This window comes from Jaculus jaculus, chromosome 7 (genome assembly GCF_020740685.1).
Source record: "Jaculus jaculus isolate mJacJac1 chromosome 7, mJacJac1.mat.Y.cur, whole genome shotgun sequence".
NCBI lineage: Eukaryota > Metazoa > Chordata > Mammalia > Rodentia > Dipodidae > Jaculus > Jaculus jaculus.
The window spans coordinates 131,033,042-131,057,475 of record NC_059108.1 but is presented as its reverse complement, the minus strand read 5'-3'; the positions used below and the strand labels follow the sequence as shown (position 1 = coordinate 131,057,475).

At 46.0% G+C, this 24,434-nt stretch overlaps 1 protein-coding gene across 2 annotated transcripts in view; it reads right to left on the bottom strand.

The window, feature by feature from the left end:
* Kcnk10 (potassium two pore domain channel subfamily K member 10) overlaps positions 1 to 24,434 on the bottom strand; it is a 149,256-nt gene that overhangs the window by 80,837 nt on the left and 43,985 nt on the right. For both annotated transcript variants that reach the window (XM_045155095.1, XM_004649357.2), the window contains exon 2: positions 10,362 to 10,696. In XM_045155095.1, the coding sequence (XP_045011030.1) occupies positions 10,362 to 10,696 (335 nt within the window). The remainder of the gene's footprint in view (positions 1 to 10,361; positions 10,697 to 24,434) is intronic.

Sequence of the window (24,434 nt, the reverse complement as noted above, 5' to 3'; positions counted from 1 at the left end):
GAACTGAGTGTCCTCCGTGTCTATCTCCTTCACCCTTGTGCTAAAGAAAGAGGGCCTCTTCGGAGGGGGAAGGACAGGGATAAGGGTAAGGATGGTACCAACATATGCTATGTACTCACTGAGTAAGTACATAACTAATAAAGAAAAAATGGTTTAAAAAAAAAGGCACAGTCTTGCCTACACTGCATCTCAGTTCTTCTTCGGACCTAAGCTTGGGCAAGTGACTGAACCCTCTGTTCCCTGTTTGTTGGCCCTGAACCGAGGGTCACTGTGGTGCATATGTGCATGGAGCAGCGAGCTCTGTGCCTGTGTGAGGAAGTGACTCAACCACCCCTCTGCCACAGACTCTAGGAAGAGGGCTCAGTGGACAAAACACTTGCCATGCAAACACAAGGACCTGAGTTCAGATCCCCGGAATGCATGTAAAGTGCCAGGCAGGCGTGGCAACCTGGCTACAATGTCAGCACTCAGGTCCCTGGCTGGACTGGCCAGAGCAGCTAGCTTTGGTATGGTGAGACCCTGCCTCGGAAAATAAGGTGGAGAGCGATGGAGGAAGATAGTAGACATCGACCCCTCACCTCCACACACGTGCACACTCAAGGACATCCACGCACATGCATCCAAACCCACACAAACATGTACACACATACACACAACACATAAACAAACAAAAAGACACAAACTTTTAAAAATAAAAAACTCCTTGAGGACGGGTGTCTATTTCTTGCATTTTTTGTTCCTTTTTGTAATCACGAGTCTTAATAGCATGTAGTTCACGCCAGGTATTCAGTCAATGTTAGTTATCTAAATGATTAGTTCTAATTATATGTGATTAAAATAAAATGGACAAGGGCTGGAGAGATGGCTTAGTGGTTAAGTGCTTGCCTTTGAAGCCTAAGGACCCCGGTTCGAGGCTAGGTTCCCCAGGTCCCACGTTAGCCAGATGCACAACTGGAGTTCGTTTGCAGAGGCTGGAAGCCCTGGCGCGCCCATTCTCTCTCTCTCCCTCTATCTGTCTTTCTCTCTGTGTCTGTCGCTCTCAAATAAATAAAATTTAAAAAATTTTTAAAATTAAAAAAATAAAATAAAATGGACAAGCCGCACACAATCAAATTTCCACTATGCTGTCGTGTACACAGCAACATTTTAAACAAGAGCAAATATATGTGCATGTGTATAGAAATGTGAACATAGCATTAATTTCTGGGTTTTTGTTTTTCTGAGAGTTTTGGGGGTTTGTTTTTGGAACAGTGAATTCTTATTTGCAAATTCATTTTCCAGCAGCAATCCAATTTCCATGAGTTCTTTAATGACTGGCTTAAAAGCTTGAGATCTCTATAAACTGTGACAAAATCAACAGTCCCGGGGGAAAGGCAGCAATGGTAATGAAGAAGAGGCCTGCAGAGGCAGGCCGGGGGCTGCAGACCACCTGATCGCGCATACACCGAGCAATCTTCCACGTGACTGATGCCCACTTGCTGGCAGGCCATCCGCCAGGAAGAGTCACTTCACTTCCCTGGGAGCTGTGAGCCTGGGCACCAAGAACCCGACCTGTACTGCCAGAGGCCACCTGCTGGGTGCGCTGCCACCTCTAAACTTCCTGGGCAAAAAAGCCACCCAGGTGAGGGCAAGATCAAAGCAAGGCTGCTCGGGTTTTGGACTGTGGCGTCACAGAGGACTTCCTCAACTAGTGCGTGAGCCTCTCAGGGGCCATACTTTCTGGCGGATGGCTTTCCTTAACATCCTCATGTTCCAAACAGGTGAGACTCAGAGCTAGAGAAGGCAAGGGAATCTGTTTATGCACAAACAACAGAAAGACATATGAGGGAACTAATGAAAACAACCAAACCACAAAAGGATTTGCATTTCATAGATAAGAGAATTTACTGGAATGTATCTGAGTGGTAGACTACCTGCCTGCCATGAACAAAGCCCGAGATTCTATTCCTAGTACAAAGGGAAAAAGAAAGAGAGAGAGAGAGAGAGCACAAAGACCACATGTGTCTTTAGTCATCAGAATACCCCAGGCACGCAGTAGGTAGTCAATAAGTTCACTGAAGGAACTAATGAATGAGTGATATGGGTCTGGGCAGAAGAAAACAAAGGCTACAGCCTTGAACATGGCCAAGGCTCTTGCAAATACCCAACATCTACTTCTAAAGGGAACGGGACGGCAGATGGCAATCTCTAGGCCCTATTAGCTGTAGAATAGCAGCATTGATTACCATGATCAATACCTCCATACCCAGGGCCACCTCACAGGACCTAGTTCCCTCAGCCAGCTGCCTACATGCCAAATTCAATCCCCTTTCACCAAAACGTGGGAAAATCCAGCCCAAGAAGTACAGCTGACCAGAAACCAACAGTCCAGGCCCAAGGCTTTATATCCCAGACACTATCTGTATGTCAAGAAGGTTACAATTCCCTCAGGTAGGAAGGAAGGAAGGAAGGTAGGAACTCCGTATCAAAAAGCAATCATTGGGCTGGAGAGATGGCTTAGTGGTTAAGGTGTTTGTCTGCAAAGCCAAAGGATCCCTGTTCGATTCCCCAGGACCCACATAAGCCAGATGCACAAGGTGGCACACGCATCTGGAGTTCGTTTGCAGTGGCTGGAGGCCATGGTGCACCCATTCTTTCTCTGTCTGTCACTCTCAAATAAATAAACAAAAGTTTAAAAAAGAAGAAAACACAAAGAACTGGTTCCATTGGTAAAGTGCTTAGCATGTAAGCACAAAGAACTGAGTTCGATTCCCAGAACCCATTTACAAATGCTGGCTGTGGTGGCACGTACTTATAATCTCACTGCTGGGGAGGTACAGACCGAAGGGTCCCCGGGGCTCACTGGCCAGCCAGTCTAGCCTGTTCAGTAAGCTCCAAGCCAATAAGAGACCCTGTCTAAAAAAGAGAGAGAGAGAGAGAGAGAGAGAGAGAGAGAGAAGGAAGGAAGGAAAGGAAGGGAAGGGAAGGGAAGGGAAGGGAAGGGAAGGGAAGGGAAGGGAAGGGAAGGGAAGGGAAGGGAAGGGAAGGGAAGGGAAGGGAAGGGAAGGGAAGGGAAGGGAAGGGAAGGGAAGGGAAGGGAAGGGAAGGGAAGGGAAGGGAAGGGAAGGGAAGGGAAGGGAAGGGAAGGGAAGGGAAGGGAAGGGAAGGGAAGGGAAGGGAAGGGAAGGGAAGGGAAGGGAAGGGAAGGGAAGGGAAGGGAAGGGAAGGGAAAGGAAAGGAAAGGAAAGGAAAGGAAAGGAAAGGAAAGGAAAGGAAAGGAAAGGAAAGGAAAGGAAAGGAAAGGAAAGGAAAGGAAAGGAAAGGAAAGGAAAGGAAAGGAAAGGAAAGGAAAGGAAAGGAAAGGAAAGGAAAGGAAAGGAAAGGAAAGGTGCACAGTGCTCCTGAGTAATACCACCCAAAGGTCATTCTCTGGCATCTAGACATTTGCACATGCATCCACACACATATGTGCACCCCACCAATGCCACACTAGTCACCAACATGAGCACACACATACATACATGTAAAAAAAAAAAGGAAAATTTAAAGTCTCTAAGAGGTCACAAAGGGAAAACCAGTGAAAAAAATTCCTGTTTACCAACACAGAAAGTCCCTGAACCAGTTGACACTTTCTCAAAGGCCCATGCTCCAGAGCAGTCAGGAAGGACCTCACCCGGGCCAGGCAGATGCAGGTCTGGGGATTCTTCAGACAGAGAGACCACCATGAATGGAAGGTGTCTGTTTTAAGGTCAGAGAGCTCCAAGAAGTTAAGTAACATGTCCAGGGCAGGCTGGAAGTCTCTCAAGAAAGTCAGCTCTCGGTATTGGAGAGATGGCTTAGTATTTATGGCATGTGCCTGCAAGCCAAGGGATCCAGGTTTGATTCTCCAGAACCCACATAAGCCAGAGCACAATGGGGCACATGCATCTGGAAATCATTTGCAGTCTGGAGGCCCCAACACACCCATTCTCTCTCTCACTTGCTCGTTTGCTCTCTCTCACTCTCTTTCCCTCTTTCTCTCTCTCTCAAATAAATAATTAAAACATATTTTTTTAAAAAAGAAAGAAAGAAAATCAGCTTTCAGGCAATGAGGTAACCTGCTCGCTCTGAATGGATTAGCCTGCCCTAGCAATGCTCTCCAGGAAGAGGAGTAAATCCTTGTTGTTTTTGGCTCATCTGGGCATCTAGGATGGAAAAGTCCATGTCTTCTCTGGCAGGCACCTCACACAAGAAACGTTTCTTCAATGAAATTCCTTCCCTCCAAAATGTGTATTATCAAGAGAAGCAGCTACCAGGTGACCATATGAGCTCCACTGAGGTCCTAAGACATTCAGAATGCTAATCCTGAAAAATGACTGTCACAAATGATCGTCGGTGTGGCTGAAGCATCCCTCCCTCCCCGTCAGTCAGCACAGTCTCCTCAGGACTTTGTGCTGTGAGAACTGCAGAAGATGAATGCTTTACGGCTTTTATCAAGTCAAGTTGGCAGAAGTCTCTAAAACTGGGAACAGGGAATAAACAACTGTGACATGTGAGAGCATCAAGGATATGGAAGTTCTTGGGAACAAAGTGGTGAGTCCATGAAAATGTACCTTCAGAAAGACATTTAACTTGTCTTATTCCACAGCAAAAGAAATGTGAGCACTTCATGTCTTCTTACCTTTGTTAATTCAATTACATTCCTTGTAAGTCAATTTTGAGCAGCAAGATAAATGGGGAAACAAAAACAGTCTGGGGCTGGGGAGAAGATACATTGGTTGAGAGCACTTGCTATTCAAGAATGAGGGCCTTGGGGACTCAGCTGAGTTTAATTGCCACATAGACGGCTGGGCATGGCCATGCACATCTGTAACCCCAGTCCTGTGGGAAGCAGGGGCAGAGACTGGAGAAAAACAATGAAAATGGCAGCTCTGGGTTGAGTGAGAGATTCTATCTCAAGGAAACAGCCAGACAAGTGAAAAAGAACAGGACACCGACATTCTCCTTTGGTGTTTGCACACATATTTCCAGGGCATGCACATCTGTGCACACACTTCCATTTGCATGCACTACACTACTGTTACACACCAGGAAAAGAGAAAGAAAGAAGGAAGGAAGGAAGGAAGGAAGGAAGGAAGGAAGGAAGGAAGGAAGGAAGGAAGGAAGGAAAGGGGGGAGGGAAGGAGAGAAGGAAAGAGGGAAGGAAGGAGAAATAACACTTCGGAATGCCAGGTACTCTACTAGGCACTTACCACATTCAGTCCTCCCAGTAATCCCACAAACAAGGCTGTCCACTCCCTTGAAAATGAGGAGTGAGGTTCAGCACAAATGGGCCAAGTCCATCCAACTCTTAACACTCCTGCTTTTTGCACAGTTGTACTTCTTGAATTCATCTGTGATGCTGTGAAATTCCTCCTACTAGTCCCCCTTCCAGCTTCGTCCTCCAACCCACCTTCCTCCTGAGCAATATATTTTTTAACGTTTTTAACATTAAATTTCCCATCGTGTCTTTCAGGAACTCCCCATTCCCCACAAAAGTAAGTCCAGCAACCTTTCAAATTCAGCCTCTCCCCCTTGCCAGACTCATCTCCACTCACCTCCTCCCAGCCCTCTCAGTTCAAGCCACACTCACACATACGCACGTATACATGAGCCATTCCCACTTTGAATCTCAGCCAGCTCTCCACTTTGGTGGACAGAAAGCTCCCTAACCTATTCTGATATCAGCTTCCTCTTCTATGAAGTGGGCACAATAGCAAATACCTGAGGAAATACGCTTAAAGGAGGAAAGGCTTACCTTGGCTCTCAGTTTCAGTCTGTAGTCACCAGGCCCCAGTGCTGTGTGTTTGTATTCATGTAGAATGACATAACTCAGAGCATGTAGTGAGTGTACCAAAAGCTGTTCACCTTTATGGCAAACGGGAAACTGGGTGAGGGGAGCACACCAAGGCAAGGCATACCCCAAGGAGCCTACTTCCTCCAATGAGGTCCCACCTCCCAGTTTCCACCTCCTCCTGAGAATGCCACCGAGTTACGACTCCACAGTGGACCCATCCTCATGATCTAGTCGCTCCTCCAAAGCCCACCAGCTGACAGCCAAGCCCTCAGTAAGCACAGGTTAGCGGACAGGCCACATCCAGATCCCACAACAAGCATTATTGGAAGAAAAATTTAATGAAATAATTGATGGTAAGGTGTAGCACATAACAGGTGCCTATAAAGGTTTTTTTTTTATCGGTTTTGAAATATCTTACTTGCACACTCATGCATACACAACACACACACACACATCCCTTAAGACTTAACACAGAAATCTCTGGGGTAAATAAACCATGACACAATTCCATTCATGTGTGGGAAATACAATGGTAGTTATAAGAGGCAAAGCTGAAACAAAAAAGACTGACCAACAGCACTGGCTTATAGGTACAGAGAGAAAGAATTTCTGGTGCTCTGTTGCCCAGTACAGTGACCTTAGATAATGATGATGGTCTAATCATTTTTATAAAACTAGAAGAAATAAGCCAGGCCTTTAATCCCAGCACTCGGGAGGCAGAGGTAGGAGGAGCACCGTGAGTTTGAGGCAATCTTGAGACTACATAGTGAATTCCAGGTCAGCCTGGGCCACAGACCCTACCTCAAAAAAAAAAAAAAAAAAAAAAGAATGCCAATCAGGGCTGGAGAGATGCCAAAAAGACAAGATCAGGAAAGAACCTCTCACCATCATATTATAATTAAACTACAAAACACAAACCAAAGAAAATATATTGAAAGCAGTTAGAAAAATCAAGTTACATGTAAAGGCAAGCCCATCAGGATAACAGCAGATTACTCAACATAAACTTTAAAAGTCAGAAGGGCTTGGAATGATGGTTTCCAAGTTCTGAGAGATAACAACTGTCAACCAAGACTACTTTATCCAGCAAAGCTATCCACCCAAATAGGCAAAAAAATAGGGACATCCCACAACAAAAACAGTCTAAAGGAATATATAAATACTAAACCAGCTCTATAGAAAGTACTTGACAGTATCCTCCATGATAAAGAGAAAGAAAAGCACACACAAAAGGAACCAGGGAAAAAATAAACCTTACTCAAATAATAGTTAATACAAAAGAATAAAGGAAAAACAGAAGAACTATAAAACAAGAAGAATGGCAAGAATAAATACACATTTTTCAAGAATAACTCTGTATCAATGGCCTCAAAGCCTAAACCAAAAGACACAGGTTTGCAGACTGTGTTAAAAAGCAGGATCATTCTATTTATTGCCTCTAAGAAAACCACCTTTCCATAAAAGAAAGACACTATCTTAGGCTGAAAAGTTGGAAAATGGTGTTTCAAGCAAATGAGCCTAGAAAACAAGCAGGTGTCACTACCCTAGTATCTGACAGGGTAGACTTCAAATCAACATTAGGTAGGAAAGAAACTCACTTTAGACTTATTAAAGGCACACTCCAACAGGAGGACATTACTATCCTAAACATATATGCACCCAACATGAGGACTCCTATTTTCATCAACCAAATGCTATTAGAGTTAAGGTCACAGATAACACCAAACACAGTTGTAGTGGGTGACTTCAACACCCCGCTCTCATCAATTGATAGGTCATCCCAGCAAAAAATAAACAGAGAGGGCTGAAGAGATGGCTTAGCGGTTAAGTGCTCGCCTGTGAAGCCTAAGGACCCCGGTTCGAGGCTCGGTTCCCCAGGTCCCACGTTAGCCAGATGCACAAGGGGGCGCACGCATCTGGAGTTCGTTTGCAGAGGCTGGAAGCCCTGGCGCGCCCATTCTCTCTCTCTCCCTCTATCTGTCTTTCTCTCTGTGTCTGTTTCTCTCAATTAAATAAATTAAAAAAAAAAAAATAAACAGAGAAGCATCTGGACTAAATTAGGTCAAGAACAAATGGACCTAACAGGTATCTACAGAACATTTCTCCCAAGTGCTGCAGAATACACATTCTTTTCAGAGCCAAAAGAAGGGTAGACTGCTTATAAAGCACTCTTCCAGACACAAAATGGCCTGGATATCCATGACCTTGCAGTGCCTGATATTACCTACACAAGATCATTATAATAGAAGAAAAAGACGATGACATCAAAATAAAAGAGAGACTGACCAAGAGGGGGAAGAGATATGATGGAGAGTGGAACTGTGAAGATGAAAGTGGGAGGGGAAAGAATTACCATGGTTTGTTGTCTATAATTATGGAAGTTGTCAAAAATAAATAAATAGATAAAAAGGAACAAATAAATTAAAACTGAATAATTCAGAAAAAACTAGACACATGTTAATGACATCATCAGAAAGGGGACAACCACTTGGCTGGAGAGATGGTTCAGTAGTTAATGTACTTGCCTGAAAAGCCTAACAACCTGGGTTCAACTCCCTAGTACCCAACTAATACCAGATGCACAAAGTGGCACATGTGTCTAGAGTTCATTTGCAGTGGCTAGAAGCCCTGGCATGCCCATTCACTCTCTCTGTCTTCCTCTCTCTGCTTACAAGTAAATATTTTTAAAAGTGGGACCACCACACTCTTCCATGCTGTATTTTATTCTTGCCTGTCTGAGCCCTATCATAAACAGAGGGTCACAGACCAGGCAATAAAGAAATGTTGAATTAGTCAGCAAATGTACAAGTCAGTTCAGATATATTGTGGCATCACCAATGTCACAGATACTTTGGTATTTCACTCTAAAAGCATTTATCTATGAAGAAATAACAAGATGTACAGCAGTACATAATTACATGCACAGATATGCAAAGAGAAGTTATGATTGCTTTGCTTACAATCTTATTGTCTGAAGAAGGAAATGAGAGTGTGATACCAGACTCCACTGCAACTAAATAAAAGGCCCCACCACCTATCACATGTGCTAATGTAATTAAGCTCTTACCACTACTACACAATTGTTTCTTCCATTCTGTGTTTCATACAAAGCCTCAGATTTGACATTAATTGGTATAATGTGCTTCTTGTCACAAATTTGGAAGCATTTTCCCACAACAGGGAGGAACAAAGAGAGAAGGCCATCCAAAGAATAGGCTTCTTATGAAAGAGTGAGTATAATACACTGACCTTGTATTTTTAAGTATGTTTAACAAAAAAGTAACAGATACAGTAATGATATCACAGTTGTTTTTTGTTTGTTTGTTTGTTTGTTTGTTTTCAGAGAAAGGAGATTGATGTTCCTAGTTATTTAAGAAGCAAGCCATGCTGTCGGAACTAACTTCAAGGCTGATGACAAAGAAAGTCCCATACCATAAGCAGTATCTGAATTCCCATGACCCACCACTATCACTTGAAATAAATGAATGTCAACCCTGATATGTGAATCCCACACAATCTTGGGCTGTAATTGCCATCAGAATTTAATACGCAGGATCCCACAGCCAGAGAGGATTATACAAGCTGTCTTTTCCACCCCTTTCCCTCCAAACTTTAGACTCCCCAGAAAGATGAGGCTTTCCTCTGTCTCCCCAATGTCACTGCCTCTCCCTCCCCCATGCTTCCTGGTTCAGGAAGGTATCTAAAAGGAGCTCAAGCCTCAACCTCAGAGCAGCTGGCCTCCACCACCACCACAGCAGAGCCCAGCAGTAGACTCCCCACCATGTGTCCTCTCCTCGTGGGACTTGATTCTCTCGGGCTTTCTAGGCTTAAGCCTCCTGCTTGCGCGATGCCGTCCCATCGTGCCGTGACCTTAGGTGACCCTCGGTCCTTCACTATCCCAGCCCACCCCTGCCAAGCCCTCTCTCCCACCTGTTAGTGTTGCTCTGTTTCTTCAGGTTGCCACCCCCGTCCTTTGCCTCCATGTTCTTGCAGATCTTCTCGTTAATCTTCAGGGTTTATTAAGCCTTAGCCCGATCACTGTCACTCTCACTCTGATTATCGCATTCTCCATAAAGCCACTAAACAACCCCGTCAAGCCACCAACAACTTCCTCATCCACATGGCTGGAGACCTTTTCTCTGCCTCCTCCTCCTTGAACTTGAACCAGTTAACACATCACCACTGTGGGTTTAAATTCTTCCCGCCTTTGGCTTCTAGGGCCAACATTTTGCACAGAGCTCAGAACCAGGAATTTAGCACATACTGGTGGACTTGAATTTAAAAATCTAATTCTTTTTTTCCTTCTGCTGTCACTGGCCCCAGATCCAAAACTATGTGAAGCAAGGCACAGCCTATTCCTGCATCATGGTCCATCTTGTTTCATCATCAGCACATTCCTCACTCACTGACTTGTTTGAGATCTCAGTTCACATGTGACCTCCCCACAGATGACCTCCCTGACCACCAAGAGGCATGTCCACCAAAGGCAAATACCAGTGACCTACAAGGACAATGTCAACACTGCCATCCTTCCCCACAGGCAGTGCAGGACTTCCTCCCATCTCACCTGGATCAGCGTCTCCAGCTCCTGGGGGCTCACACAGATATGGTCCCGCAGGAACTCAGCCTTCTCCAAGGCGATGGTGCTCTTCTGGCTGCTCTCAAAGGGCTGTTCCAGTGCCCGGAAGACGAGGCCACCAGTGACGAGGTAGACCACCACGACCACAAAGATGGCGACCACTGTCTTCCACTTCATGACTGTCTGCAGGCCCCCCTGGGAGGCGCCTTCCATTCTGGCGACCACAGTGGCTCTGGAGGAAATGGAGAGGCGCGGCGCCGGGTGGTGGCCGTTAGTGGCACTCTTGGGCTGGCACACCGGTGGAGCGGCTGCGGGCACGGCCACTGAAGAAGCGGGTGTGGGAGAGGAGAGAAGAGAACTCATTTATAAGTGCATAACACAAAACTTGTCAGAAACGAAGCTGATGCCTTTCTCCGGCCAGCTGTCAAAGGTGAAGGCTGAAGATGGGCTCTCGAAGCCCCAGGGTGAGAGATGGGGTCGCTTGCTGGGTGTTCACTTTGAGTTTTCAAAATGGGCATCAGGAGTATTAATTCTAAACGAAAGCAATTATCAATCAAACCCTGAAATACTTACAACTTTTCTACACAGTAAGTCATCTAGATTTCTTTAGAACTCATGCCCCTTAGCTTCCTTGTTCAGTGTCTATGAATCAAGACAAATCACTGTGTTTGAAAAACAGACACATTGTTCAACTTGGAGAAAAATGAACAGGAAAAGGATACACAGCTACTCTTCCCAAGAGCAGGAAAGACGTGATCACACCCAGTGACTTAAAAAGCCCATCTTGTCACAAACCAAACCAAAGATGGTGAATGCTGTGGCAAGTTGTCAGAGAAGTCAAAAGTCAGGCACGGTAGAAAGGTTTGGGGTATCAGAAGGCAGGTGGCCATAATTAGAAGAGGAAGCAAGAGTGATGACTTATGTCCATGAACCTCGTTTCTTGAGAAAATAATAAGAACAAAGTAGATCCCAAGTGCACTGACCTAATAGAAAATGCAATGTTTTAGATGTAAGCACTCCTTATCTACCAGTAATAGAATTTTTCATCCATTGTCTTCCAACAAAAAGCCACTGAGAAGAAAATTCTCCGCTGGTTTTCAGAACACACGGAATTCTCCAAGGTCCCTGGTTCTCTGCAAGGGCAATTTCATTATGTGGGAAATAAATGCATTAAGCTGACGGATCTTCAGCAGGGGCAGGACGTGCAAGGTCGTGTCATGCTCTTACTCTGCCACGCGTTACAGAACTTCGTCCTGTGCAGCTATGGATGTCACAGCACTTCAGTTTTGCTCACACTTAAGGATTCTCACGATGACCTCTGCCACAATGCAATCTGGCTGTTGTGCAAATAAGTTATTCAAAGCTCCCATCTCGGTATTACAGGATGGCCAAAGGCAAATCAAAAAAGGAATGTCACTCCTCATTCAAAACATGCCTGATCACGACAACACCTGGCTAGAGAAGTGACATTGTGAAGAATCTCCTAGGACCCGCAAAATCAGCTTTTCTCTATGGAAACTAGGCTGAACGTCAGTCTTTCACTGTTGGGTGTTATTCTGTCCAACAGTTGTTCAATATTAAATTTTCCTTGGACTTAGCATTAATACGGAATTCTCTGGATTCCCTGAGCAACCAATCTATAGGTGAAAGTCATTCATCTGGGAGCCATGTTCTTGCTAATACTCTTTGAAGACATCACACTCAGGTCCCTACTGGCCCTAGTGACACAGGGGAGCCTTGTCTAGAATAGCTCTCATTCAACATTGCTTGCAACTTCCCGTCCATCCAATCTGCCTCCTCGTCTCCATGGCTGCCAGCCTCATCCAGGCCACCACTGTATACTTCCAGCCAGCTCTGGCCCATAGATCTTGAGTTACATACCATTTCTGCAAGTACCTCTTCCCATCCACCCCACGACAGGCAGAATAACAGCCTCCAGAGATGCCCACATCCTAATCCCCTAATCCCTAATCTTGTTTGTGACAAGATGGGCTTTTTAAGTCACTGGGTGTGATCACGTCTTTCCTGCTCTTGGGAAGAGTAGCTGTGTATCCTTTTCCTGTTCATTTTTCTCCAAGTTGAACAATGTGTCTGTTTTTCAAACACAGTGATTTGTCTTGATTCATAGACACTGAACAAGGAAGCTAAGGGGCATGAGTTCTAAAGAAATCTAGATGACTTACTGTGTAGAAAAGTTGTAAGTACTTCAGGGTTTGATTAATAATTGCTTTCTTTTAGAATTAATACTCCCGATGCTCATTTTGAAAACTCAAAGTGAGCACCCAGTAACTATGGAAGTGTCACCTTACATAGTAAAAGAGACGCTGCAGATGTAACTACATTAGGGATCATGAGGTGAGAAGATTATCCTAGATTGTGGGTAAAATTACAGGAGCACAAGATTATAATACAGATGGAGTATACAATGGCAGAAGAAGAGGGTTGGAACCATGTAGCTAAGAACCAAGGAATATGTCCTATGGTTCCACACTACAGCCTCCGAAAAGAACCTGCCTAACGTACACTTCACGTGAGGCAGACTGATTTTTGACTTCACAGAACAAAGTAATTAGAAATTGCTATTGGCAACCGCTAAATTTGTGACCATTTGTTACAGAAAGCTAACACCTCCTCCACTAGGTTCATTGCTACTGGAGCCCACTTGCTTTCCAGGTCCCTCTTTAGACTGAAAGCTCCATGGGGACAGTCACCATGTCTACCTCCTCATGTCTATATCCCCAGGGACCAGTGCAGTGAGTGCCCAGTACACAGTGGGAAGCCAAACAATGCTGGCTGGATGTCAATGAAGGATAGAAGGAAAGAAGGTTGGCACAGTGAAATCATGTACACAGAGTGTACAAGCAATGTCAAATGGAAACTAACAGCACTACCAATATTGCATAGCAGGTCCTTAGAAACTGTTGTGTTCACACTACCACATAGCTGGGCCCAGAACCTCCTCCCCACCTCCACCTACCTGACAAATTCACAGCGTCCTAAGCCTTGGCCCAAAATACTTCCTCCATAACACTTACCTGAACTCCCTTCCGTGCATATTCACCTGCCCGTCTTCCCACTGGCCTGTATCCCTAGCTGGCCCTGACCATGTAATCCTCCTTCCTCTACCTCCCAAATGCTGAAATTACAAGTGCCTGTCACCACATTCACTAGAAAGTTCATCTCCTGGCTTAGTGGTTAAGGCGTTTGCCTGCAAAGCCAAAGGACCCAGGTTCTATTCCCCAGGACCCATGTAAGCCAGATGCACAAGTGATGCATGCATCTGGAGTTCATTTGCAGTGGCTAGAGGCACTGACATGCCCATTCTCTCTCTCTCTCTCTCTCTCTCTCTCTCTCTCTTTCTCTACACACACACACACACACACACACACACACACACACACATATGCCTCTCTTTCTCTCTCTCAAATAATAAATAAATAATTTTTTTTAAAAAAAGAGTTTACCTCCATTTATTGGAGTTACCTCCTTATTGCTATGACAAAACACCTAAACAAAAGCAACTGATGGTAGGAGAGGTTTTATTTGGGCTTAGAGGCTCGAGGGGGAACTTCGTGGTGGCAAGGGAAGCATGAGCAGAGGCTGGACACAACGTCGACCACAACAGGTAAGAAAACTGCAGAAGGAGAGTGAGCCAGGCTCGGGCAAGGCAGCTCAGCCACCACAAAGCCACCCCCAGAAACCCACCTCCTCCAGCAAGTCTTGACCTCCGAAATTGCCACAAGCAAGAGATAAGCATTCAAAACATTTAAGTTTGTGGGGGACATCTGAGTCAACCCACCACACCATTTTGTTACAGTGCCAAGCAAAGAGCAAGCGCTTGTTTTCTGTTGTTCTGTTGTTGAGCCCGCCTGTAAACTACGCGCAGACACTGCACGGAACCACCACCGTCAAGTACAAGCATTTGCTTAACACTGAATGGACGGACGTAAGGGGCTGTGGTAAGGTGGAGCGAAGCCAAAGTTCCTCCCAGCACCTTTAGAAAGGTGGCAGTCTACTTAAGGATCATGCCAGGGAACTATCTGTGGGATACAGCCTCACCAGGTGACCACCAACGACCGGAGCATGAAGCCAGGTAGAGCTGAGGCTCCCTCGCTGACCCGCAACATGGATGGCTCCAGAGCTTCCAGCCTCCTGCAGCTGGGCGGAAGTGGGCATGAGTCTGTTTTGTTGTTGTTTTGTTTTGTTTTGTTTTTTGTTTTTAGTCCAGTTTCTTGTGCCACTTTGCTAAAGAATGTCCCTGGGAACAAAGTTTAAACAGAATCCACCAACTCCTGAGCTTGCAAAGCACTGAAGCAAGGAAAAAAAAAAAAACAGTATGAGGCCCAAACCCGTCAGTGATTTGGCGACCTTGAAAGTGCCGCTTCGCTTCACTGTATACTTATCTGTGAAACGTGAACAATGGCCGCTCTTCCTCTTAACCCCACAGGGTTCTCAAGGACAGAAAATGGTTTGCTGATTGGAGGATGATGTGTTGATGTCAGAAGTGCTGGCAAGGACCTCAGAACATTATAAAACCTTTTGTATGGTCGACTACAAAATGGAATTTGGTTGCTTTAGCAAACAGGACTGTTCTTTTCAATGGCTGGAAATGGGTTTGGATGACACTTTGCCCTGAGGTTGAAAACATTCCCAAGGGGTATTTTAATTATCCCATCTCTCCTCCTCAGAAACCGTCGCTGCTCTCACTCTCATACAAATTTTCCTGGTGACCTTAGATGAGCCCCTAGAGGCCCCTGGCTTCTTTTGCACAGAAACAAAACGGGATGGATGATGGTGGTGATGATGTGGAAGTGACAGGAGCCACAACCACATCCTGTGCCCGAGCATAACTTGTGCCTGTCACTCTGATAAGGCTTGTGCTCGCGTCTTGGTCCTCACTACCGGGTTGATCACACTCAGGTCCTCCCAGAAGCAGATGCGAAATGGGGACTAAATGTGCTCAAATTTTATTAGGTGTAATGCGTGTGTGGCCAGATATGAGAGAGGTTGAGGAGGTGAGGACAGCCATCAGAGACATTAGCCTGCCCCCCAGTGAAAGAGAAGAGGGGAAAGGAATGGGTCTAAGTACACTGGATCCGCTGCAGTCTGAGGAGGGTCCAACACCATTATCAAGGAGTTCTCGAGCCAGAGCCAGCCATCTGGGGAGTTCTGGGTCTTCCATGAACAATCCCAGCATGGCGTATTGTATGCTCAGTGTCTGAGTAAGACCAGCTCATGGGGAATGTATCCACTGTGCAAGCCAGGCAATGGTTTCACAGCCTTGAAACTCTTGGGCAATTACACTCTTCCCATGGGAAGCCTACAAGAGCATGTTCACAGCCTCACTGCCTAGATAAAATAACTAAGACCCAGACAGGTTGGAGAACTTGTTCCCAATCAAGTGACCAGATTGAAGAGCCAAGATTGAAACTAGAATAAGTTGACCCTGAAGTCACTTCTTCAATAGGGGCACAGAAAAAGGACAATAAGGGGCAAAGCAATTTCAGGCGAAAAGGCTCATCTATTCCAAAATGAGAACAGGATGTCTTTCAGATCAGCATGAAAATATTTCCCAGCCTATAAGAGGGACTGGTTTAGTTTCTTAGCAGTGAAGATGTTCTCTCCCATCCCAGTAATGGGTGAATCATATTAAGTAATGGCCTATCATACTTCCCAGCCCCCATAGAAAGCATTTACCAGCCATCAGGCTGCACAGAGTGATAAGAAAGGAAATGTTGGAAGACAATTCCCTTTTCATTAATGTTCATTTTTAAATGTTTCTTTGCAAATGTTTAGTACTGTGGGCGGCTATGGGGGCATGTGTGGAAATCAGTTTTTTGTGGTTGAATAACTTCTTAGTAATTTTACATTGTTCGGGTTTCCCCCAAGCTTTTATATACTTGACTGCATCATTCATGCATGCATTCCATCAATAGACAATTGCATTTCCTGATAGCATGCCTGGCACTGGGCAGAGGCGGCAGACATCAATGGATGTGGCACATCCCTGCCTTCAGAATTAGCAGAAGTAGCAAAGATCTAATCCATATGTGAACCTGCCTTATGTTTCTGGGAGCTTGGTGTGGTAGCTCACACTTGTAATCACTGCACTCAAGAAGCTGAGGTATGGGCTGGAGAGATGGCTTAGCAGTTAAGCGCTTGCCTGTGAAACCTAAGGACTCCGGTTCGAGGCTTGATTCCCCAGGACCCACGTTAGCCAGATGCACAAGGGGGCACATGCATATGGAGTTCCTTTGCAGTGGCTGGAAGCCCTGGCGCGCCCATTCTCTGTCTCTCTGTCTCTGTCTCTGTCTCTGTCTCTGTCTCTCTCTCTCTCTCTCTCCTCTGCCTCTTGCTCTGTCTGTCGCTCTCAAATAAATAAACAAAAAAAATGCTAAAAAAAAAAAAAAGAAGAAGAAGAAGAAGATGCTGAGGTATGAGCAATGTGATGGGTTCAAGACCAGCCAGAGCTACAGAGTGAGTTCCAGGTCAATCTGAGCTATAGTAAGATCCTATTTCAAAAACTAAACAAAAACACCTTTCTGTGAAGGGCAGTAACTCTTAGCTGCCCCCTTTGAGTCTAGAGAAGTGGCCTTGGATAGCTTTTCCAGTATATAGTGGCATGTTTGAAAGTGTCTTAGACACCTAAGGCTGTATGTGTCACTCCCCACCACCACCATGCTGTTAGAACCAAACAGCATACACAGGACTCAGGGTAACTGGGAACCTACTATTGGCCACCTCGGAGCTGCCACCGCCACAGAGCAATCTGATTCTGCCCTCAGAGTCCAACTGTGACTGCAGCGACACTGACTGGGAGCAGCAAAGAAAAGCCTCCTCACCTCCACACTCTCACCTCCCATCCATCCTCAGGTCTGGATCCTTCCATAGACACCAGCACTGCTGTCTCAGAACTTCCCATAAGTTCGCCTGCCCCAGAAAGGCCAGCCCAGCCCTAGGCAGGCTGGAGAGGATAATGAGACATTGGGAAGAAAGACAGAAGAAGGCAAGTCCACCCCAGCTGCTCTAACTACACCTGCCTGCAGCTAGCATGAAAGGGTGCACATGTCCCCCTGAGATTCCCAATACACCAGGAGCCAAATCTAGTTTTGTCCTGCTTCCATGTGACAGCATCTTACTTTAAAATCAGCCAAGCTTGGGCTGGAGAGATGGCTTAGCGGTTAAGCGCTTGCCTGTGAAGCCTAAGGACCCCGGTTCGAGGCTCGGTTCCCCAGGTCCCACGTTAGCCAGATGCACAAGGGGGCGCACGCGTCTGGAGTTCGTTTGCAGAGGCTGGAAGCCCTGGCGCGCCCATTCTCTCTCTCTCCCTCTATCTGTCTTTCTCTCTGTGTCTGTCGCTCTCAAATAAATAAATAAAAATATTTAACAAAAATATTTAAAAAAAAAGAGAAGCATTAAAGCCAGGTGGCGCAAGCCTTTAAAAAAAAAATAATCAGCCAAGCTAGCCCCTGTGACAAAGGCTATATGACCCCATCTTCGCACACTAATGAGTAAGCCTCATTTCCTAAAATGCCACCTGAAGGGTGACTGCCCCTTTGAGTTAGGCATTGTTCTCTCCACATTGCCCCCTCAAAACCTTTAGCCTTTGCGTCCAGATGGGAGAGATCAAGGTACCACCTGATGACTAGGACCCTAAAGAGCCAATAAAAACAAAACGAGGCAGGAAGTGAGAACGGCTGCCCCTCGACTCGCATCTGCCTTCTCCTCCCTCACTAGTGAGGCGCTCATCTTCTCTCACCTGAACCAATACCCCAACCTCCAGGCCTGTCTCTCTCAAGCCCTTCCTGCCCCTGACAGCCAGTGGAGCTCTCCAGTGGGTCAGATCACATCCACCCTGTACGTAAGATCAGCTGAAAGCAGCACAGATGTGGGTTAAAGTGCAGGCTCCATGGCTTGCTCCAAGACTCCTGTCGAAGGCTTGGCACCCACCTATCTCCCCATGTCACCCATTGCCATGCCCCCACAAACAACCTCTGCCCAAACCAAACCCAGGCTCGTCCATGCCAAGCCACCTAGTTAGGCCACTGTCCCAGGAAACAGGGCTTAGTTCCTCATTCCCGCCCCCTGACTCTACATTCAGCTAACTTCTAGAAACTTACTTCACGTGTCACCATCCTCGACCATTCCTCTCCCTGCCCACTCTTCAGTGTGATTAGATGCCCTTCATCTCAGCCTCAAAGTCGAACTGAGTGCAAGGCCTCCAAGCAGGAGGTTCCTAATTAAAGTGGGTCCCACTCCTGAAACAGTCCGTTCGTCCATGCCAGCAAGTATGACAACACGCCCGCGCCAAAGAAACGGACGCAGGGCACATGAAGGCAGCCCTGGCACTACTGCATCTTTCCGGAGCAGACCTCCAGAGTCAAGGTGTTCATGTTCGCAGAGAGCAAATGCTCCAAGCAGAGCCTCAAAGAAGTGCACAGCCGACAGAGAGGCTCGGGAAGGAGGCAGAACGGCGGCACACTGCCCTGGGCTCCAGACACTCAGTTCAGGTGCTGTGCTCACCTTTCCATTGCTGGCACAAAGCACCCAGACCAAGAGCAGCCTGTGGGAAGAAAGGGTTTATTTTGGCTTACAGACTTGAGGGGAAACTCCACAATGGCAGGGGAAATGTGGCATGACCAGAGCTTGGACATCACCTCCTGGCCAACATCAGATGGACAACAGCAGCAGAAGACTGTGACAAACATTAGCAAGGGGACGCTGTGTACAACACCCATAAGCCCGCCCCCAACAACAAACCTCCTCCAGGAGGCCCCAGTTCCCAAATTGCCACCAGCTGGGGACGCCTTTAGTAGATTGTCACCTTTCTAAAGCTGGGAGGAACCTAGACTTAGCTCCACCTTACCACAGCCCCTTATGTCCCTTATTCAGAACACTTGAGTTTATGGCGGGGGTCACCTAATTCAAACCACCACATAAGGGTTTTCTTGTTCTCTATGAAGTGCTAGAAAGTCCTTTTTGTTCGTATGTACACTGTAAGTTGTTAGGTTTTTTTTTAATCTATTGAGTGTCACAATCACTCTGGGTGAGTCATCTCTCGTGTACTAGACTAGACAGACAGGCAAATTTCCCTTCCAAGGTGCCTTCTTGGGCTTCCTGATGACTAGAGCCAAACTAAACGAGGGGTTAATGACCTCGGAAAGTATAGGACTTTTCTGGCCCTGACCACTGTCACACACCCCAACCTGAAGGAGATTGGTTTGGCATGCAATAGACCAGAGCCATCCTTTCAGGACTATAAGCACATGGTGTCTCCTGGTCTTTTCTTCCAAATCTCTCTTGTGCTTACAGAGCAAGGGCACAAAGCCAGAATCCTTCTCCATATGCAAGAGGGGCCCCAGGAATAAGGCACTTAGGTCTGGGGAAACAGGGGATGGTCATTCAGTCTATGTCCACACCTCTGCCTCAAGTTTAAGTCCAAGCACAGTTCCTCTCTTTTCAGGGAACATTAGACAAGACAAACAATAAGGGACCCTTCTCTAAGCATCCTTCTCTCTCATGTGGAAAGATAAGGAAGCACGAACACTACTCAGGAGATTATACACAGGGCATGCTGCTCCATGTCTACATCTAATCAAGCAGTCAGTGGACGTGAGCTACCGTATCACAGTGGAGTTAGAAGGACTGTGAGATGTACACAAACACATGCTGCAAACGCATAACTGTTGTGCTGGGCAGCTACCGGGTAGACAGACATGGAGGAGGGGTCAATTCTACCACACAAGAGACCAGAAAAGGTTTCAAGGACAGTGTGGCCACTGATACAGAAAGAAGACCAGGTTTGTTCCACAGAGTAAGGCAAGGCAAAGAGGAAGTTCAGCCATGGAGAGGGGCAATGGGTACAAACACACTGAGCTATGCAACATCCCAAGGTGTTTAAGAACTCAGCCCAAATTTACGGGTCAGAAAGGAAAGTTTCAATACAAATGTGGAGACACAGGCAGTGGAAGCATGGTCAGTTTAAGTCTTATTAATCATCATAGGAAGCCATCCATGCCGGTGCAGACAGAAGAGCCAAGAACCAGGTGATTCTGGCAGCAGATAAACCTGTAAAACAAGACACCATCAGACAAGGATGTGAATAGAAGTTACTGAGAGCCTCAAGTCACAAAGGAGGCCAAGAGGACAGATAAGAGACAAGGAATATTAAACAAGTAAATCCAAGCTGGAGAGATGGCTCAGTGGTTAAGTGACTTGCCAGCAAAGCCTAAGGACCCAGGTTCAATTCCCAAGTACCTGCATGGGCCAGATGTGCAAGGTGTCACATGCATCTAGAGTTCCTGTTCAGTGGTTAGAGGCTCTGGTGCACCCTTTCTTTCTTTCTTTCTTTCTTTCTTTCTTTCTTTCTTTCTTTCTTTCTATCTATCTATCTCTACCTCTATCTGCCTCTTTCTCTCTCTCACTCTCTATTAATATTAATATAAATGAAAAGAAAGTAAATCCTATAGTGTCCTTGTGATTGAAGGAGAGTAATAATCATGAGAGCAGAAGGGGTCCAGGCTGACTCTCGGGTCTCTGGCTCATAAGAACAGTGTTCTGCAGAAGCTTGTGGCTGTGGTCCTACAGCACATCCAAGGAAGCTATCCAGGATGCCAGGTACAAAGAATGCAAGAGGGAACTCCAGCTTTATCCATGCATGTGAGAGGGATGAGTAGATAAGTGGTAATAATCAACCCACAGGACTGAATAAAATAATCCAAAGGGAGCTGTAAAATTAGAGAGCAAAAGATGTGCTGAAGGAAGCAGCATTTAAGGGACAATGGGGAAGCAGTACACAAAGGAGACTAAGAAAGAATATAGAGGAAATGAAGGAGACCCAGGATATGACCCGGACGTAAGGATGGTAGATCTTTGTGCCATGTCTATGTCCAGCATCATCACAGGGACTGGCCCACAGATGTGGGTATGTGCTGGATGAATTGATTTCTGTCATAGCCAACCGTTAGTCTACTTTTATCACAGTCTCTTTCTGGTTGCCAGGAACCCTCACCAACAGAGCCCCTGTTGTAGAACTTCCAGGCACTACAGAACTACTAGAGGCAGCTGAGATGCATTAATCTCTCCCAGTGAAGAAAACATACCCCCACATATCCATACACAAAAAGCCCACAATCAGAATGATCCCTGTATGTGCTGAGCTGGGGACCTGGGCTGCCTATATTCCAGTTCTCCCAATAGACCACACTCCATCATGTGGTTGAGCTGGACTCCTTTGTCCTGACTTCATGATGACCCTGTAGAGATGCACAACCTTCTCTGAGGTTCTTGTGGCTTGTCCCAAAATGCTTCCTAAGAAATGGATTTTGACTTCTGCCCTAAGTTTTCTTCCTCCACGATTTAAATTTACTAAATGACTTTAAAAGGAAAAACTCTGTCTCTACCTTTTTGGTTAATAATAGTTTAAGTAATCACAGTTCCCAAAATACCTCCTTTTCCCTGGGCCAAGTGTTGGGAATCCCATTGGCAGAGACTTTCCTTCATGTTATAGCTTTGCCTCTTCCAAGGTGTCTTCAAAAGCTCTTACCTCTCTCTCCTCACTGGGACTCCACAGAGATCCCCTCCTATTCAGGCTCCAAGTAGCAACTAGACGATCCTTCTAAAATGCCTTCCTTATTCTTGCTCAAAACTGCACACTTCCTTCCATGGTCTTCAGTGTCCATATGCACAGAGCTTCCTTCACACCAGACCCCCTCTCCCCCCATACACTGTTGTCTTTCCCCCACAACCTCTCTCCAGCCATGCACAAATAGATCATAAGTAGTTGCTCTGATCTCGCCACTTCTCCTTAAATATCCGTAGCAGGAAACAAAACCAAAAAAGTATATCACAACCAATGAGAAAGATCCTATGGCTTCAGTCCATAGGAAATCTGTTCGTAGCATGTCATCCAACCATGGCAATACAAGTAGCTAGAGATTTATCAGTATGTTCCATATTTACCAGAAGACAAACTACATTCACTTTTGTACTTACAGTTGAGAAGACTCTAGAGACCCAGTGTATCATTCATTCACTCCTCAACAAGTACTGGTACCCCCCTGAACACCACAGCTAGAGTCCGGGCCTCCATACCCCCCATCAGAAGACTGAAGGGCCCTATGCTTCGGAAAGGTTCAAGGCCCTATGCCACTACAGTGCATGTCCCTGGTCCTAGTCCTTCGATCTCAGTCGTGTTCTCAGCCCCTTCTCTTCTAGTCCACTTTCCCTTCCATCCCAGACCATTCCAAACATGTCCCCCAATCCCTACTATACTTGCCCACTTGCTTGGCCTCTTCAGTGCCTCCTCTTGTCCCTTGGCCCTGATTCCTGAGCCTTCACTGAGCACTCTGCTCTGCATGTGGCTGTCAGGTTGATGCTATTTAATCTCCCTCACCCATATCATCAGAGCCATACTGCCTCATACATGTGCTACTGTGCACATTTGCAGCAAATCCCCTGCTCCTCTGAGGCTCAAGGAATGTTGTTTGGCTTCTCTACTTCCTGCTCTTCCTCATGGCTATCTGGGATATGCTTGAATTCTCTCCCTGATTCCCCAAATATTTTCATCTACACCCAGTTTTCCTCCTGAACTACCTCAGCAGCCAACCCAAGCTTCCCATGTCCTCCAGTTCCTCATCATCCCTATAACCATCATTTATTTCCAGTCCATTTAAACCATAGATGCAGCATGGGCTGTGATTTATTTAGGAGGAGCCCAGAAGGATGTGGTTGACACAGGGAAGAGCAAAGACCCAAATAAGGGGACAATTCCAGGTGACTTTCTAGTCTCAGTCTGAGCCTGTGGGGAACTGGAGTCCAAGTTCCTTCTTTGAGTTTGTCCCATTTAGAAGCAGCTACAAGCTACCCAGCCAGTCACCAGCTATGGAAAATCTTTGGCGATATGAACTCCTAGAAGCATCCTGATTCCAGAGAACCAGGGAAGGTTCTTTGAAGACTGTGGATAGTACAATCCAGGAAGGGGAAAGTGCACAGAGCTAAAGGATGGTGTCAAGTGCAAAGCAATCTGAGAGGCCATGTGGCACCAACTGCATCCAGAAATGCCTTTCTCCCTTCTCTGTGGGCTCATCCTGAACCCTATCATCACTAGGAATGTCCCTGCCTCAGAAATGTTCCGTTAAATAAACTCCTGGGGTTAGGGATTTAGCTCACTGGATGGGTGTTTGCCTCATAGGGGCAACACCCTGGATTCAGACCTCAGCACCAGATTTAAAAAATTCAATAAAGAAACTATTACAGATTATGATTTGGTACAAATGTTTATGCCCTTCTCAAAGTTCACACACTAAACTACCACTGTGTCATTGTATCGGGGTGAAGAAGAGGGACTTTGGGAAGCAATCAGGCCATGATGAATTGAATAAGTGTCATTACAAAGCACACCCCAGAGGGATACCTCAGGTTTTCCACCATGTGAGAATGCAGGGAGCAGATAGCCCTCTAGCAATGAGGAAACAGACCCTCATCAGACACCAAGTCTGCATTGCCCCTGGACTTCCCAAACACCAGAACCATGAGAAATGAATTTCTGTTGCTTAGGGCAGGCACCTTAACCACTGAGCAATCTCTCCAGCCTCAACTTCTGTTGCTTAAAGCCATCCAGCCATTTTGTTACAGCATCCCAAGAAGACGAAGACGCTGGCTTGAACACCCCTTCCTTCCTTCCTACCTCTCACCCTAATTACTCCCATATTATATCCTTCCTAATGCTCTCCCTTCTATCATACCTTCCCTGTGTTCTCTTCCTCTTCTGCACCCAATTTAGATTTCATGTCCAATACTTCTCTTCAGCTAACAAACCCAGTTTCCTTTCCATCTGTCTTCTCCTAGGTGGAGGTTCATTGCCATTAGAAACTTGATGAGGTTTAGAATCACCGTGGAAACACACCTCTGGAATGTGCCAATGAGAGTGTTTCCAGAAAAGGTTAACAAAGTAAAGAAGACTCACCCTGAACGTGAGTGGGCTGTGGCCCTGGACTGCATAAAAAGAGAGAGGAAGCTGAGCACCAGCAGTCATCTCTCTCTGCTTCCTGACCGCAGATA